General features: G+C 42.9%; 1 protein-coding gene across 4 annotated transcripts; it reads right to left on the bottom strand.

The window, feature by feature from the left end:
- Positions 1 to 1,205: 1,205 nt before the first annotated feature.
- Positions 1,206 to 15,165, bottom strand: LOC110531580 (uncharacterized). Of its 4 annotated transcripts, none has more exons than XM_021614847.3 (5): positions 14,916 to 15,165; positions 4,000 to 4,296; positions 3,617 to 3,862; positions 3,276 to 3,421; positions 1,206 to 1,813 (listed from the first exon to the last, which is right to left on the bottom strand). In XM_021614847.3, the coding sequence occupies exons 1-5, from the start codon at positions 14,980 to 14,982 to the stop codon at positions 1,451 to 1,453; spliced, it is 1,119 nt and encodes a 372-aa protein (XP_021470522.3). In that variant the 5' UTR covers positions 14,983 to 15,165; the 3' UTR covers positions 1,206 to 1,450. The 4 variants fall into 4 exon arrangements, with proteins under 4 accessions (XP_021470522.3, XP_021470523.3, XP_036843288.2 ...); XM_021614848.3 differs by having other exon boundaries at positions 1,206 to 1,710; positions 14,916 to 15,159; XM_036987393.2 differs by lacking the exon at positions 4,000 to 4,296 and having other exon boundaries at positions 14,916 to 15,148.
- Between the last annotated feature and the right edge of the window lie 3,911 nt (positions 15,166 to 19,076).

Raw genomic sequence — 19,076 nt, 5'->3', positions numbered from 1 at the left:
TCTCCATCCTCTGAAACATGGAGATGTAGCCTAAGCCTAAGTCTCTGCCTCATTTAAACGAACAGGTTACAACCTTCTCTGTCTGTTTTAAAGGCAATTGTAGTTGCACCGGTAGGATGCAGTCTCCACACATTGCATTGGAGCAAATAGAATCTGCGTTTTGTGTGATGATGTAGGCTAATCTTTGTAGTTGCTGCCATATCGCAGCCAGAGTTGCTGGAAAATAACACGACTACTTTGACTGCCTGTCTGCAAGACCTGTCAACCATGTCCGTTTTGTACAACATTTAGTTTGTAGGCTACACCCATAGACATAGTCAGAGAAAGCAACATTGTATCTATCCCATTATGGCGTCTGAGAGAGCATCTCCATTTTGAAGTAGTAAAGTTCTTCTTCTACTACTTTTATGAGTTGGTAAACAAAATGAATGTGTTATTTGAAGAGGTATAAACCATGGTTGGCTTTTTACTGCCACCTGCAGTTATGGAATGTTTGCTCACAAGTATAATTCATTTTCTGATCACTCCTGATGACCTGGATGGAATTATGTGATCCTTCCTTAACCCATAGAAGTCCCACCCAGTTGACTTCTTCAAAATCGTGAAAGCCCTCAACGGCGCTGACCATGCTAAAATTATATTTTGGGCACTAAAGTTCTCTATCTCTCTATGGCTACACGAGCCAAAGGCGATCATCTCCAATCAAGGAGGGGAAGCGGCAGTGGAGCGCTGCGTCAAATCTGGGTTTTCAGAAAATCCAGAACTGCATCCACTCCGATATGTGAGATTTTGTCCACAGGACAAACGCTTTTAGTCAGAATTGACTGACATATCTGTAGTTCCTCCACATAACCAGCTAGATGTGACAGATACCTTTTATAGTTATATTTGTAAATATGATTTCTCATCCTATAAAATAATTAGACATTATGTATAAAAAAAAAGAAACATTATTACATACTATGTTGGTTGTTGCTTGATTAATTTATTCATTGAATGATTGGTTTATGTATTTATTTATTGATTGGTCAATTTGATTGATTGGATGGGTTTCCCATTTTCAATTCAGCTGTTTTGTGTATAAAAGTTATTTTAAAGCATGTACGGTGATACTGTATTCATCTGCATGTTTTAGTTTTCATTTACAGAAATAAGACAGTATGCAGAACTGGGGAAAACTGCAGTTCAAATAATAATAACACGGGTACCCTGCCACCAATTTAATTACAATTTTTACAAACAATGGAGATAAACAAGCATATGTTGTATTCTGCAGGAATCAATAGTTATATACAATTCATGTAAAAGTATGTAGCAATCGCAGATTGCCACTTTGAATTTGGATGAATTTAGATATAAACAAACAAATGTTTTTGTCAGAACTCTCTCTCTCCTTCATAATTTCCCCTGTGTTTGCATTCGGTACCTGAGTCTATGGGTTAAATCTTTATCAAAGTAACATCAGTGGGTCTCTGAGAAGGATGGAGGGGTAATATCCTATTGTGCAGTACACCGTGTCTGGTTTCTTTAGATTATTTCCTTTGCCCACTGGGTGGCGCTGTACTGCAGCTTGTATCTGTAGGGTGCTGTAGAATGTCTCTGCCTGTGGGGGGGACTGTGGTTCTATCCTCTCTTCTGGTGAAGTGTACTCCTTGTCCCCTGGATGCCCCTCTTCTCCTTCTGCTGATGCTGGTACTGCTCCTGGTCTGCCTGCAGTAACGTAGATAGATGTCACCTCAGATCCAGGGGTGTTCTGGGGTTCTGGTCTTCCTGGTATAGTGCTCACTGGGTTGTCAACTTCTGGAACAACGACCTGTTAGGAGATAAGTAATCATAACATGCAAATGTTGAATACATTTCTCAAGAGTCTAAGACGTTGGGAGGTTGGGGAATTGCTTTAAGATGGTCATACCATGGGTCATTTAGCTATTTGATTTTATAAATGTTTTGATAAAACATTGAATTTGGCCTTGACACATATTTAACACATTTTTGTTGGAGGCACAAGAATACCTCCATACTTTCATAATTTTTTTAAACCAGTACCGATAATTATTATTTGACCCTGCTGGTCATCTTTGAACATTTGAACATCTTGGCCATGTTCTGTTATAATCTCCATCCGGCACAGCCAGAAGAGGACTGGCCGCCCCTCAAAGCCTGGTTCCTCTTTAGGTTTCTTCCTAGGTTTTGGCCTTTCTAGGGAGTTTTTCATAGCCACCGTGCTTCTATACCTGCATTGCTTGCTGTTTGGAGTTTTAGGCTGGGTTTCTGTACAGCACTTTGTGACATCAGCTGATGTAAAAAGGGATTTATAAATACATTTGATTGATTGATACTGGCTACCTTCAAACAGGTCGTAGAGCAAACTGGAGAACAACAAAATCTCCCCTTTCCTCAGTGGGGTCACACTAGTTTGTAGCCTAAACCGTTCAGACACTACAAACGTTTTCCTGAGACAACCAATTTTAGGAATGTCTTTTGGTTTGACAAACACTGCTGTAGCATGGGCTGCATCTCAATCTACCACATCCGCCTATGGCGCCATTCCACATCTGCTGTTGATTGAGATGCAGCCCATGCAAAAAAAAACTGATTCTCTAGCTTAATAACCTGACAGATTTATATGTGGATTTTATTATTATGTTACTTAAATTTATGCACCGGTGCATCAATAGCCTCTACGGTTGTTTAAACATACAGTGCCTTGCGAAAGTATTCGGCCTCCTTGAACTTTGCGACCTTTTGCCACATTTCAGGCTTCAAACATAAAGATATAAAACTGTATTTTTTTGTGAAGAATCAACAACAAGTGGGACACAATCATGAAGTGGAACGACATTTATTGGATATTTCAAACTTTTTTAACAAATCAAAAACTGAAAAATTGGGCGTGCAAAATTATTCAGCCCCCTTAAGTTAATACTTTGTAGCGCCAGCTTTTGCTGCGATTACAGCTGTAAGTCGCTTGGGGTATGTCTCTATCAGTTTTGCACATCGAGAGACTGACATTTTTTCCCATTCCTCCTTGCAAAACAGCTCGAGCTCAGTGAGGTTGGATGGAGAGCATTTGTGAACAGCAGTTTTCAGTTCTTTCCACAGATTCTCGATTGGATTCAGGTCTGGACTTTGACTTGGCCATTCTAACACCTGGATATGTTTATTTTTGAACCATTCCATTGTAGATTTTGCTTTATGTTTTGGCAAAAGGTCGCAAAGTTCAAGGGGGCCGAATACTTTCGCAAGGCACTGTAGATTCATCATAGAGAGGGTACCTTCAGTGGCAGTTTCTCTTTAGGGGATCGCCATCTTCTGGTTGATATGATGCACCCTACACCAACTAAGAATAATCCACCGGTAGCAATGCCCACAATGATGCCAACTAGTGATGCTGCAGCGATCCCCTTCTTCTCACCAATACCTGAGATGTCACACACACATACATAAACACATAAACATTTACATGACATACACAAACACACATATACACACAAAAACAGCATGATCCACATTTTGTCTGGAGAAAAATATATCTGGAATGGTGTTAAAACTTTGTTGATTTTTTTATAATGATAGGTGAATGCACAGGAAGTGGAAGGGAGTTCATTAAACCTACATGTGTCCTTCATTCGTTGTGATTTGGTCTCTGCACTGACATGATTGTTGACGATACACTGGATGAATCCATTACCACTGGAAACAGTGATGTTGACCTCAGAGACTGACAGAGAATCCTGGTACAGTGGGCACTGACCTCCATCACAGACAGAAAACATCCAGCCTGAACAATTCACTGTGATGTTACAAAGTCCTGTACTTGAGTTGTAGTATGTCACCTGCATGGCTGGAATGGGAACAGCTTCTACAACAACCAACACAGTTCAGAAAGATACATTTTACATGTATGACTGGTGAAGACACTTTAAAGGAGATTAGCTTTTTGAAACAAAGCAGAAACACATAGCAGGCTACCAAAACACATCAAATCACAAAACTCACCCAACACCTTAAGTTTGTATGAAGACGTTGAATCTGTCCAATCATTTTTCTTTGCATTTGCAATGTAAATTCCACTGTCTGTGTCTGTCAGATTCTTAATGCACAGAGTGTGGTTCACTGGGTTATAATCTACCTTCTCCTTGTATTTAGGAGAGATCTCTTTATCATCAACTATTACAGTACTATTGACCTTCCAGCTAAATCCTTTAAGTTCCTCAGGTGGTTTTGCAACAGCCAGACACACCGAACCTCCCTTCAAGCCATACTGGTCCTTTGGATATACATCAGCCCAGGTCCCTAAAGAGAGAGGAAGAGGTTCACTGGGCTCTGAGTTTGCACCTGTTTATTCAGATCGGGATAATCTTAATAAGTGTTAATCTAGAAATACATGTTTTTACTGAGTTACAGTTAATTTAAGGAAATCAGTCGATTGAAATACATTTTATTACAGACAGAAATAGTCCTCAGCACCGGATGTGGAGGACTTGGGCTGCGGTTGTGAGGCCGTTTGGACGTGCAGCCAAATTCTCTAAAATTATATTTGAGGTGGCTTATGGTAGAGAAATGAACATTAAAGTATCTGGCAACAGCTTTGGTGGAGACAAAATGTGAGACAAAACTGCACATTTTAAAGTCACCTTTTATTACCCCCAGCACAAGGTGCACCTGTGTAATGATCATGCGGTTTAATCAGCTTCTTGATATGCCACACCTGTCAGGTGGATGGATTATATTGGCAAAGGAGAAATGCTCACTAACAGGGATGTAAACAAATTTGTATATAATTTGAGAGAAATTAGCGTTTTGTTCGCATGGAACATTTCTGGGATCTTTTATTTCAGGACCAACACTTTACATTTTGTAGTTCTATTTTTGATCAGTATAAAAGCTTTCCACAACGCAATTCTCACATTACTTTTAATATGATTGTCTTTTCTTTTCTTTTTCTTACTGTTACTGAATCCGGCTACTCTTACTTAATGTCTCATAAGGATCCGTCCCTTTTTTTCAATTTTAGTCTAAAATGACAATCCCAAATCTAACTGCCTGTAGCTCAGGACCTGAAGCAAGGATATGAATATTCTTGATACCATTTGAAAGGAAACACTTAGAAGTTTGTGGGAAATGTGAAAATAATGTAGGAGAATATAACACATTAGATCTGGTAGAAGATAATACAAAGAGAAAACAGTATTTCTTTGTATTTCTTTTGTGCCATCATCTTTGCAATGCTTAAAAGGTAGGTACAAAAGGCAGAAAGGCCATTTTAGGCTAAAATTTAAAAAAAGGGGCAGATCCTTATTATTTTATTTTTATTTTGACTTTATTTAACCAGGTAGGCTAGTTGAGAACAAGTTCTCATTTACAACTGCGACCTGGCCAAGATAAAGCATAGCAGTGTGAACAGACAACACAGAGTTACACATGGAGTAAACAATTAACAAGTCAATAACACAGTAGAAAAAAAGGGGAGTCTATATACATTGTGTGCAAAAGGCATGAGGAGGTAGGCGAATAATTAAAATTTTGCAGATTAACACTGGAGTGATACATGATCAGATGGTCATGTACAGGTAGAGATACTGGTGTGCAAAAGAGCAGAAAAGTAAATAAATATAAACAGTATGGCGATGAGGTAGGTAAATTGGGTGGGCTATTTACCGATAGACTATGTACAGCTGCAGCGATTGGTTAGCTGCTCAGATAGCAGGTGTTTGAAGTTGGTGAGGGAGATAAGTCTCCAACTTCAGCGATTTTTGCAATTCGTTCCAGTCACAGGCAGCAGAGAACTGGAACGAAAGGCGGCCAAATGAGGTGTTAGCTTTAGGGATGATCGGTGAGATACACCTGCTGGAGCGCGTGCCAGGGGTGGGTGTTGCCATCGTGACCAGTAAACTTAGATAAGGCGGAGCTTTACCTAGCATGGACTTGTAGATGACCTTCGTAACAAAACAAATGGCACTGTGATAAACTGCATCCAGTTTGCTGAGTAGAGTGTTGGAAGCTATTTTGTAGATGACATCGCCGAAGTCGAGGAATGGTAGGATAGTCAGTTTTACTAGGGTAAGTTTGGCGGCGTGAGTGAAGGAGGCTTTGTTGCGGAATAGAAAGCCTTCTCTAAATTTGATTTTAGATTGGAGATGTTTGATATGAGTCTGGAAGGAGAGTTTACAGTCTAGCCAGACACCTAGGTACTTATAGATGTCCACATATTCTAGGTCGGAACCATCCAGGGTGGTGATGCTAGTCGGGCGTGCGGGTGCAGGCAGCGAACGGTTGAAAAGCATGCATTTGGTTTTACTAGCGTTTAAGAGCAGTTGGAGGCCACAGAAGGAGTGTTGTATGGCATTGAAGCTCGTTTGGAGGTTAGATAGCACAGTGTCCAAGGAAGGGCCGGAAGTATACAGAATGTTGTCATCTGCGCAGAGGTGGATCAGGGAATCGCCCGCAGCAAGACCAACATCATTGATATATACAGAGAAAAGAGTCGGCCGAGAATTGAACCCTGTGGCACCCCCATAGAGACTGCCAGAGGACCTGACAACATGCCCTCCGATTTGACACACTGAACTCTGTCTGCAAAGTAGTTGGTGAACCAGGCAAGGCAGTCATTAGAAAAACCGAGGCTACTGAGTCTGCCGATAAGAATATGGTGATTGACAGAGTTGAAAGCCTTGGCCAGGTCGATGAAGACGGCTGCACAGTACTGTCTTTTATCGATGGCGGTTATGATATCTTTTAGTACCTTGAGAGTGGCTGAGGTGCACCCGTGACCGGCTCGGAAACCAGATTGCACAGCGGAGAAGGTACGGTGGGATTCGAGATGGTCAGTGACCTGTTTGTTGACTTGGCTTTCGAAGACCTTAGATAGGCAGGGCAGGATGGATATAGGTCTGTAACAGTTTGGGTCCATGGACTTTACAGTGTCCCTGTCATGTATTGTCATGTTGTGTCCTGTTCCTGTTCTTACTCTTCACCCTGTCTCCCTCTGCTGGTCGTATTAGGTTACCTTTTCTTCCCCTCTTTCCCCCAGCTGTTCCTTGTCTCCTCTAACTACCTCGTTCACCCCTTTTCCCACCTGTTCCCTTTTTCCCTCTGATTAGGTCTCTATATCTCTCTCTGTTCCTGTTTCTGTCTTTGTCAGATTCTCGTTTGTGTTACTCATGCCTGAACCAGACTATCGTCGTGTTTGCTGCAACCTTGTCCTGTCCTGTCGGAATCTGCCTGTTCATCTAACCTTGTCCTGTCCTGTCGGAATCTGCCTGTCCATCTGAGCCTACGTGTGTTTCGTCATTAAAGAAACTCTGTTTTGTTAATTCGCTTTTGGGTCCTCATTCACGCACCTGACAGAAGAATCTGACCAAGAATGGACCCAGCGACTTCGGATCCTCTCCACTCAGCCGTCGAGATCCAGGGAGCGATGCTAGGCAGACACGAGCAGGAATTGTCTGCTGCTCGACATGCCGTTGAGACCCTGGCCACCCAAGTCTCCAACCTCACAGAACAGGTTCGCCATCTCCGCCTCGATCCACCGGCCACTTTCAGGGCTTTCGAATCTCCGGAGCCCAGAATCAATAACCTGCCGTGTTACTCTGGGGAGCCCACTGAATGCCGCTCGTTCCTCACCCAGTGTGATATTGTGTTTTCTCTCCAGCCCAACACTTACTCCAGGAGCACTGCTCGTATCGCCTACGTCATATCTCTCCTTACTGGACGGGCTCGTGAGTGGGGCACGGCAATCTGGGAGGCAAGGGCTGAGTGTACTAACCAGTATCAGGACTTTAAGGAGGAGATGATACGGGTTTTTGATCGATCTGTTTTTGGGGAGGAGGCTTCCAGGGTCCTGTCTTCCCTATGTCAAGGTAATCGATCCATAACAGACTACTCTATTGAGTTTCGCACTCTTGCTGCCTCCAGTGGCTGGAACGAGCCGGCTTTGCTCGCTCGTTTTCTGGAGGGTCTCCGCGCAGAGGTAAAGGATGAGATTCTCTCCCGGGAGGTTCCTTCCAGCGTGGATTCCTTGATTGAACTCGCTATTCGCATTGAGCGACGGGTTGATCTTCGTCACCGAGCTCGTGGAAAGGAGCTCGCGTTCTCCGTTGCCCCCCTCTCCGCATCACTACCATCTTCCTCTGCCGGCTCGGGTGCTGAGCCTATGCAGCTGGGAGGTATCCGCATCTCGACTAAAGAGAGGGAACGGAGAATCACCAACCGCCTCTGTCTCTATTGCGGTTCCGCTGGTCATTTTGTCACTTCATGTCCAGTAAAAGCCAGAGCTCATCAGTAAGCGGAGGGCTACTGGTGAGCGCTACTACTCCTGTCTCTCCTTCAAGATCCTGCACTACCTTGTCGGTCCATCTACGCTGGACCGGTTCGTCAGCTTCCTGCAGTGCCTTGATAGACTCTGGGGCGGAGGGCTGTTTTATGGACGAGACCTGGGCTCGGGAACATGACATTCCTCTCAGACAGTTAAGGGAGTCCACGGCCTTGTTCGCCTTGGATGGTAGTCCTCTCCCCAGGATTCAGCGTGAGACGCTACCTTTAACCCTCACTGTCTCTAGTAATCATAGCGAAACCATTTCTTTTTTAATTTTTCGTTCACCTTTTACACCTGTTGTTTTGGGCCATCCCTGGCTAGTTTGTCATAATCCTTCTATTAATTGGTCTAGTAATTCTATCCTCTCCTGGAACGTCTCTTGTCATGTGAAATGTTTAATGTCTGCTATCCCTCCTGTTTCCTCTGTCTCCTCTTCACAGGAGGAGCCTGGTGATTTGACAGGGGTGCCGGAGGAATATCACGATCTGCGCACGGTGTTCAGTCGGTCCAGGGCCACCTCTCTTCCTCCACACCGGTCGTATGATTGTAGTATTGATCTCCTTCCGGGAACCACTCCCCCCCGGGGTAGACTATACTCTCTGTCGGCTCCCGAACGTAAGGCTCTCGAAGATTATTTGTCTGTAGCTCTTGCCGCCGGTACCATAGTCCCCTCCTCCTCTCCCGCCGGAGCGGGGTTTTTTTTTGTTAAGAAGAAGGACGGGTCCCTGCGCCCCTGCATAGATTATCGAGGGCTGAATGACATAACAGTGAAGAATCGTTATTCGCTTCCTCTTATGTCTTCAGCCTTCGAGATCCTGCAGGGAGCCAGGTTTTTCACTAAGTTGGACCTTCGTAACGCTTACCATCTCGTGCGCATCAGGGAGGGGGACGAGTGGAAGACGGCGTTTAACACTCCGTTAGGGCACTTTGAATACCGGGTTCTTCCTTTCGGCCTCGCTAACGCTCCAGCTGTCTTTCAGGCATTAGTCAATGATGTCCTGAGAGACATGCTGAACATCTTTGTTTTCGTTTACCTTGACGATATCCTGATTTTTTCACCGTCACTCCAGATTCATGTTCAGCACGTTCAACGTGTCCTCCAGCGCCTTTTAGAGAATTGTCTTTTTGTGAAGGCTGAGAAGTGCACTTTTCATGCCTCCTCCGTCACATTTCTCGGTTCTGTTATTTCCGCTGAAGGCATTAAGATGGATCCCGCTAAGGTCCAAGCTGTCATTGATTGGCCCGTCCCTAAGTCACGCGTCGAGCTGCAGCGCTTTCTCGGCTTCGCGAACTTCTATCGTCGTTTCATCCGTAATTTCGGTCAGGTGGCAGCTCCACTCACAGCCCTTACTTCTGTCAAGACGTGCTTTAAGTGGTCCGTTTCCGCCCAGGGAGCTTTTGATCTCCTCAAGAATCGTTTTACATCCGCACCTATCCTTGTTACACCTGACGTCTCTAGACAGTTCGTTGTCGAGGTTGACGCGTCAGAGGTGGGCGTGGGAGCCATTCTTTCTCAGCGCTCCCTCTCTGACGACAAGGTCCACCCTTGCGCGTATTTTTCTCATCGCCTGTCGCCGTCGGAACGTAACTATGATGTGGGAAACCGCGAACTGCTCGCCATCCGCTTAGCCCTAGGCGAATGGCGACAGTGGTTGGAGGGGGCGACCGTTCCTTTTGTCGTTTGGACTGACCATAGGAACCTTGAGTACATCCGTTCTGCCAAACGACTTAATGCGCGTCAGGCGCGCTGGGCGCTGTTTTTCGCTCGTTTCGAGTTCGTGATTTCTTATCGTCCGGGCTCTAAGAACACCAAGCCTGATGCTTTATCTCGTCTCTTCAGTTCTTCAGTAGCCTCCACTGACCCCGAGGGGATTCTCCCTGAGGGGCATGTTGTCGGGTTGACTGTCTGGGGAATTGAGAGGCAGGTAAAGCAAGCACTCACTCACACTCCGTCGCCGCGCGCTTGTCCTAGGAACCTTCTTTTCGTTCCCGTTCCTACTCGTCTGGCCGTTCTTCAGTGGGCTCACTCTGCCAAGTTAGCCGGCCACCCTGGCGTTCGGGGTACGCTTGCTTCCATTCGCCAGCGTTTTTGGTGGCCCACCCGGGAGCATGACACGCGTCGTTTCGTGGCTGCTTGTTCGGTCTGCGCGCAGACTAAGTCCGGTAACTCCCCTCCTGCCGGCCGTCTCAGGCCGCTTCCCATTCCCTCTCGACCGTGGTCTCACATCGCCTTAGATTTTGTCACCGGACTGCCTTCGTCAGCGGGGAAGTCTGTTATTCTTACGGTTGTCGATAGGTTCTCTAAGGCGGCTCATTTCATTCCCCTTGCTAAGCTTCCTTCTGCTAAAGAGACGGCACAAATCATCATCGAGAATGTTTTCAGAATTCATGGCCTTCCGTCAGACGTCGTTTCGGACAGAGGTCCGCAATTCACGTCTCAATTTTGGAGGGAGTTTTGCCGTTTGATTGGGGCTTCCGTCAGTCTCTCTTCCGGCTTTCACCCCCAGTCTAACGGTCAAGCAGAACGGGCCAATCAGACTATTGGTCGCATCTTACGCAGTCTTTCTTTTCGCAACCCTGCGTCTTGGTCAGAACAGCTCCCCTGGGCAGAATACGCCCACAACTCGCTTCCTTCGTCTGCGACCGGGCTATCTCCTTTTCAGAGTAGCCTCGGGTACCAGCCTCCGCTGTTCTCATCTCAGTTCGCCGAGTCCAGCGTCCCCTCCGCTCAGGCTTTTGTCCAACGTTGCGAGCGCACCTGGAAGAGGGTCAGGTCTGCACTTTGCCGTTATAGGGCGCAGACTGTGAGAGCTGCTAATAAGCGTAGAACTAAGAGTCCTAGATATTGTCGCGGTCAGAGAGTTTGGCTCTCCACTCAGAACCTTCCCCTTAAGACAGCTTCTCGCAAGTTGACCCCGCGGTTCATTGGTCCGTTCCGTATTTCTCAGATCATTAATCCTGTCGCAGTGCGACTTCTTCTTCCGCGATATCTTCGTCGCGTCCACCCGGTCTTCCATGTCTCCTGTGTTAAGCCCGTTCTTCGCGCCCCCGCTCGTCTCCCCCCCCCCCCCCATCCTTGTCGAGGGCGCACCTATCTACAGGGTCCGTAAGATTTTGGACATGCGTCCTCGGGGCCGTGGTCATCAGTACCTAGTGGATTGGGAGGGGTACGGTCCTGAGGAGAGGAGTTGGGTTCCCTCTCGGGACGTGCTGGACCGTGCGCTGATCGATGATTTCCTCCGTTGCCGCCAGGTTTCCTCCTCGAGTGCGCCAGGAGGCGCTCGGTGAGTGGGGGGGTACTGTCATGTATTGTCATGTTGTGTCCTGTTCCTGTTCTTACTCTTCACCCTGTCTCCCTCTGCTGGTCGTATTAGGTTACCTTTTCTTCCCCTCTTTCCCCCAGCTGTTCCTTGTCTCCTCTAACTACCTCGTTCACCCCTTTTCCCACCTGTTCCCTTTTTCCCTCTGATTAGGTCTCTATATCTCTCTCTGTTCCTGTTTCTGTCTTTGTCAGATTCTCGTTTGTGTTACTCATGCCTGAACCAGACTATCGTCGTGTTTGCTGCAACCTTGTCCTGTCCTGTCGGAATCTGCCTGTTCATCTAACCTTGTCCTGTCCTGTCGGAATCTGCCTGTCCATCTGAGCCTACGTGTGTTTCGTCATTAAAGAAACTCTGTTTTGTTAATTCGCTTTTGGGTCCTCATTCACGCACCTGACAGTCCCAGAACTTTTGGGAGTTAGAGCTACAGGATGCAAATTTCTGCCTGAAAAAGCTGGCCTTTGCTTTCTTGACTGAATGCGTGTATTGGTTCCTGACTTCCCTGAACAGTTGCATATCGCGGGGACTATTCGATGCTATTGCAGATCCTTAAGAGATACTAAGTAAGAGCGGATCCTTAAGAACTCAATGTCAATAGTGAGATCTGTCATGAGATTATAGAATACATGAGATGTATACTAAACAATCATAAGATGAATGTTATGGTTGGATTACCTCAGAGGAGCTGGTGAAACATTCTAACACTTACACACCAAGTATACACATACTTGAACTATCTTTAAGATGTAGGATAGCAATACATATAAGAGAGCAATACGACAGCAGAGGACAGATTTGAAATCAAGCAATGATTATGAGGTTAACTTCCAGACTGTAAAGCTTTAATTTCAATGTATTTTCATCCACATCATGTGAACCATTTAGAAATAACAACACTTTTTTTGTGCATAGTCCCGCTATTTCAGGAGACCAAAAGTATTCAGACAAATTCACGTATGTGTATTAAAAAAGTACAAAGTTAATTGGTCCCATATTCATAGCATGCAATGACTACAACAAGCTTGTAACTCTACAAATCTGTTGGATGCATTTGCTATTCGTTTTGGTTGTGTTTCAGATTATTTTGTGCAAAACAGAAATGTATGGTATATAATGTATTGTGTTATTTTGGGGTCACTTTTATTGCAAATAAGAATACAATACGTTTCTAAACACGTCTACATTAATGAAGATGCTGCAATGATTATGGATAATCCTGAATGAATCGTGAATAATGATGAGTGAGAAATTTACAGACAAACAAAAAGCTTACCCCCAGCTATTGAAAGGTTAAATTGTCTTGGGGGTATTTATTTAACTAGGCAAGTTAGTTAAAAACAAATTCTTATTTACAATGACGGCCTAGGAATTGCCTTGTTCAGGAGCAGAACGACTGATTTTTACCTTGTCAGCTCAGGGATTTGATCTAGCACTCTTTCGGTTGCTGGCCCAACACTCTAACCACTAGGCTACCTGCTGCCCACAGTTCACTTATAACTATTCGCAATTCAACTTCCATGTAGTTCACATAATCTGTTGTAAACAAACCAGTTTAAAGTCTATAGGTTTACCAAACAGTTAAGTGATTATTAAATAAGTTCATCCTTTAAATCAACATTAACAACAAACTCAATGAGAGAATTAAATACTATCTTTGCCTCTCTTTAAAAGGTGTAAGACCATTCTCAAGAGCCAGGATCAAATTCTCAAGATGGCTAGCTTAGCTTCAAATGTCTGTCAAGAGATTAGTCTCGTGTAATTCTGACTTTGTGATGAGAATGCCATTTTAGAGGCACATTTTCAAAATCCAAACTAAATCCTTACCGCTGAAGAGGTGCTTTATAGCGCAATTGAAATGTAAAGGTTTCATCAGACCAGAGAATGTTGTTTCTAATGGTCTGAGAGTCATTTAGCTGCCTTTTGGAAAACTCCAACCGGGCTCTCATGTGCCTTTTACTGATGAGTGGCTTCCATCTGGCTACTCTACCATAAAGGCCTGATTGGTGGAGTACTGCAGAGATGGTTGTCCTTCCGGAAGATTCTCCAATCTTCACATAGGAACTCTGGAGCTCTGTCAGAGTGACCATCGGGTTCTTGGTCACCTCCCCGACCAAGCCCTTCTTCCCCTATTGCTCAGTTTGGACGGGCGGCCAGCTCTAGGAAGAGTCTTGGTGGTTCCAAACTTCTTCCATTTCAGAAGGATGGACGCCACTGTGTTCTTGGGGACCTTCAATGCTGCAGATATGTTTTGGTACCCTTCCCCAGATCAGTGCCTCAACACACTCCTGTCTCGGAGGTATATAGACAATTCCTTCAACTTCATGGCTTGGTTTTTACTCTGACATGCACTGTCAACTGTGGGACCTTATATAGACAGGTGTGTGGTTTTCCAAAGCATGTCAAATCAATTGAATTTACCACAGGTGAACTCCAATCAAGTTGTAGAAATATCTCAAGGATGATCAATGGAAACAGGATGCACCTGAGTTCAATTTCAAGTCTCATAGCAAAGGGTCTGAAAACACATGTACATTAGGTATTTATGTTTTTTAGAATAAGGCTGTAATGTAACAACATTTGGAAAAAGTCAAGGGGTCTGAATACTTTCCCAATGCACTGTACACATGGGAAATGGGGATTATTACATGGCAGTCTACAACCATATACTGCATTATAAATTGTTATTAATAAGATGCAGAAGGTTTGATTGGCCTGCAGGGGGAAGTTTACAATCATATATTGTTAAACAAGAAATAACTCTGTCATGAAGTAAGAAATAAAATATCTGTACTTGTCCTTGTCTTATTATTTACCTATTTTTTTGTTGTTGTAAGTGACAACTTATAAACAATAATTGGATACAATCCAGTATCGCCTTTAATTAAACGAATCACATGCATCTAGCACAGGATCATAAGATCTTGCTTTCTGGAAGCACTGCAAGAGCTGCTGACCCAACCACACCAATGACACTCATCAAATATATGTGAGTGTGTTTCATTAAAAACATGCAGCATCAATATACGGTATCACACACCACGAAAAAACGAACAAGAAGTTAGAGAAAGCTAACGGTATTCCTAACTTTATCATGCAAGTATCACTTTAACACACAATCACTGATGACTAGTCATACTACAGTACATTCAACACACCATGTAAAAACCAACAAAGAAGTTAATTGTTTAACTGTATTCCTAACATTATCATGCAAGCAAGCACATTTAATAGATACAAAACATGAGCAGGAGAAAGTAAATAATCCACACAAAACGTACCATAGTGGAGGATAGAGAGTAGGAGTATTCCCTGTTTGGAGAAGCAGGAGAGGGGACCACCAGACATCTCTGTTAGGAGTTGTAAGTCTGTTTTCTCTATGACTGACAAGTAGCTTGCTAGACTCACCAAAACACACAGAGAAGAGAGATTAGAGAAGATATTTATTTTGATGAGGCAGGTAGCTAGTAGAAGGGGGCCTTTGTCGTGTTAGTTGAAGGGCGGCTTTGTATGTTAGCTGAAAAGGAAGTCACACTCTATAGTCATTCTCTGAAAATCCCCTTTCACTCAGCTTGAGAGTTAGACCAAGAGGAGTGGGTGTGTTGTCGTGGTAATTTCCTGTATTACTAAACATTGAGAGAGCAAACCACACACAAGTCAGAGTTATATTATAAAGTCCATCTTTAATTATATGAGCTTCACCATAGCCCTGTGACTCTCAGATCAGTTCAGTGTCTATAAATGAATTATCTGAGAGTGTTTACAAAATGGCAACTGAGATCTTTTATAGCAAAGATCCACCCCCTAGTCGACATGACAAACCACAGATAATAGGAATTTCACAAAGTGCCTTTTACTTGAAAGAGGAGTATCCCATAGCCAGATAGCATTAGCTATAAATTATCGTTCCGTTTGGTCTCCTAAACTAAGTTCTTATCTCGTTCTTGGTACAACATACTACCAAACCATTACCTCATCCAATGGCATATATCAATTGTCAATTCTAGATACTCCCATCTCAAATACACCTCCTCCTGGACAAGATCAAAAATGACAGTGAGCCTCTTAGGTCATATACTAGGTCAAAATAAGGGCAACATCAGAGGGGACATACAATAGTTCCAGACACTGCCATAGTCTTCCACCAAATGGGAAAAGTAGGGAGTGACTAGCACACAGACATTGTGGAGCCAAGAGATAATTGATTCCCTCTCAAACATCCCTTCATGTGGTTTAAAAGATACATTCACATATGAAGACAAGCCTGACCTCTCCCCTCTCCGGGGCCCAAGTGACTTTTCCCACATAAGCATACTTATGAAAATTGATAAAACATCTTATTTATCAATGCTACCTAACTAATTCTGATTCAGCCACGACAGTGTTTGGGGTCTGTTACTGTGCTGATCAGGCTGATGGTATCAGAACTCTGTGTGTGTGAATTTGCATGTAGGTGTTGCATGCCTGCAGAAGAGTTTGCATGAGTTATCTTCGATGCTCATTGCTCAGTGTGGCTGAGGTACATGAAAAACCCGCCCACTTGTGCGTTTTCAGGAGGAAATGGGTCCTAACTTACTGACAAAGTCCCCCTTATTTTTAATACATTTGCAAACATTCTAAAAACCTAATTTTTCTTTGTCATAATGCGGTATTTTGTGAAGATTAATGAGGAAAAAAATATATTTAATCCATTTCAGAATAAGGCTGTAATTTAACAACGTGGAAAAGGGAATACCTTCCAAATCCACTGTATATATTTAGGCTATTAGAACAAGGCATATGCCATCATTGTAGGCCTTCTGCCTCTGCCCAGATGAATACTAGGCTTTGATGGCAATAGCTGTTAGAGCTCACTTTGCTGTGTATGAGCCCTGGTTAGAGCCCCTGTTGCAGCTTTAACTTTCTTCAGTTACATTGGTGGCAGCATTGGATCCACGTCCAGCTCACGTCTAGTTATGTGGTCTAGTGGTGGGAAGCATTATTTTGTTCCACTTTGAGTTGGGTGTAATTCCATTGATACTTCTAGTGAACAATGGATAAGCAACAATGAGCATGACAGACAGACTTAGTCACTCCAGCTGTGATCAAAGTTGCCTGAAGCTGAATGGAAAGTGCTAAGCGCTGACCAGTTATTCAGTAGAAAATCCTCTGTGACTGTCTAATTTAAATAAGTTGACTTACCAGTTTTGACCCAAAACAAACACATTCTACACATTTACAAACTACCTGTTTAAAGTGTTATTACAACCATGTTGTTAGCTTGTTACTGAAGCTTATATATCTGATAACCCGACAATATCCACATCATATGGATAGACAAATGATGGAAGTGTGTTATGAAGCAACAAACAAAAAAACTATCCTTTTTTTGGATGCAAACCAGAATTATGAGTCACTGTTGATCCATCCTGTTCTGATTTGATGTGATGTAGGATTTTCTATGAACGAAATGGTGTAACATACATGAAAAAGTGGAGACTTGTACTCAATGCATGTAAGAAAATTGTGTAATGTAAGCTCCACAGAATATGAAATGCGTTATGAAGAAAATCGCGTAGGCCGAATGTTGACTACAAAAGAAGGGCCTTCCTTACTACAAGTGCACCAGAATCCCAAAGTTAAGTGAAAACAACCATAAAAAACAGTATTGGCATTAATAAAATAAAAAATAACGCAAGGATACTATTATATTACAATTATATCGGTGTGTTAACACGTTTGTTTTTGTGGGACACAAAAAAAAAGCAGTGTAGAACACCATTGCCCATCATGCATTGATCTAATAACTTTCAAAAGACTGTTCCGAAGTTTGCCCCCCAACAAAAGTTTTTTTCCTACAAATGAATTTGCACGAAAATATGTGTCTTTTTCTACGAATTACAATACTACACAAAAACCTGACAAATACAGTTTTTTTTACTCCAATCTGGCAACCCTCATAAAATATTAAGCGAAAACAAGCATAGAAAACAGTATTGATATTAATAATGAAACATTTAAAAACATAAGTCTACTATTATAAGTATTTTGGTGACAACCTGGTTGATTAACAATATTGGGTTGTTAACACATTTGTTTTTTAATATAAATTAATATGGGACACAAAAAAAGGCAGTGTAGAACATAATTTTCCAAAATGCATTGCTCCCAAAACTTTTGAAAGACTGTTCCGAAGATTGTCCCACAAAAAAATGTATTTTTCTATGAATCAAGTCGCACAAAATTTATTTTCACACGAATTGCGCCACACAAAAATGCACAAAAACACATCTGCTGAAATACTTTTAGTACATATTTGCACTAATTTAGTGTGCGATTGTGTTGGATATAAACACAGACACAGAAATCCCCTAACAGGAACAGTGGCCTTACCAACGATGAAGGGACACTGTCATTAATCACGGTGACCTCGTCTGTAGGATGATGAGGCTATTAGCAAGACCTGGTCAGGTAATTTATACATGGAATGTAACACAATAATAATATTGATACTATTTCCATGTAGATACCACACCCAATCTTATGAGTCTGACCTTGCGTTTGTTGGTTCCACTTCTCTGGGCATCGTTATTTACTTAACAAATGAGGAATGTTCAAAATGTGCACTTATAAATCATAACAATTTTAATCAAAATACAGCTGTAGACAGAAGTCAAAGATCAAACATACAACTGATGTCTCTCCTGAGTTCTGCAAAATAGGAAAAGTCCAAGTTGCTTTTAATATGCTTGCAGTCAACCCCTAGTGATGTAACTGCCTACGTCAAAACATTCTACACATGAAACCAAGACCATGCACATACAGTTTTACAAACTTGCAGGAGAGACAATAGTTTGTGTTTTCTAAGGACTCAGCAATAATCTTCCATTCTCCTAGTTGCTTTATAGTGGTATGTCTGACTAGTATTTTATCTCTTTCACTCCCCTGCAGGGTTCTGTGTCTATGAATCTCTTTTAGCCTTGAGGCGCTTTCTCACCCTGTTTTGACTGCAATAACTCACATCTCTCAGACTGGTTCTTAAAAGACGCAAAGACTATAAATGAACTGGGGAACAATATTAAACCTTATAATGAATATGTATATTGCTAATCTGTAGTCCAGGACCCTAGAAATGTAGTAGGGGAGGGGTCAAATAGCCCTTCCCCTTCTATTAATATAACATAAGCATAATCAATTATTATAATACATCAAACATTTGGTGCAGCCCCTATCATGACCCCAAGTTGACCCCATCATGTTCTTGGAAGACCCCTTTGCAATCATAGGCGTGCATGTCCACATTTCAAAATTAAAAAACACAAGGCATTTGTGTGTGATGGTTTTTAGAACAACAGTAGTTTAATGTTAAAGTATAGTGTGAGGTCCTTTAATTGCCATGATGGCACCACTATAGCAGCCATGGATGATCGCGCCCATAATTTTTTATTTGTTTTATTTTTACA

The sequence above is a fragment of the Oncorhynchus mykiss genome, chromosome 9 (assembly GCF_057628025.1).
Source record: "Oncorhynchus mykiss isolate SJ-2025 chromosome 9, ASM5762802v1, whole genome shotgun sequence".
NCBI classification, from domain to species: Eukaryota; Metazoa; Chordata; class Actinopteri; order Salmoniformes; family Salmonidae; genus Oncorhynchus; species Oncorhynchus mykiss.
Note: the sequence above shows the minus strand (reverse complement) of the source record. Positions and strands in the feature narration are given on the sequence as shown.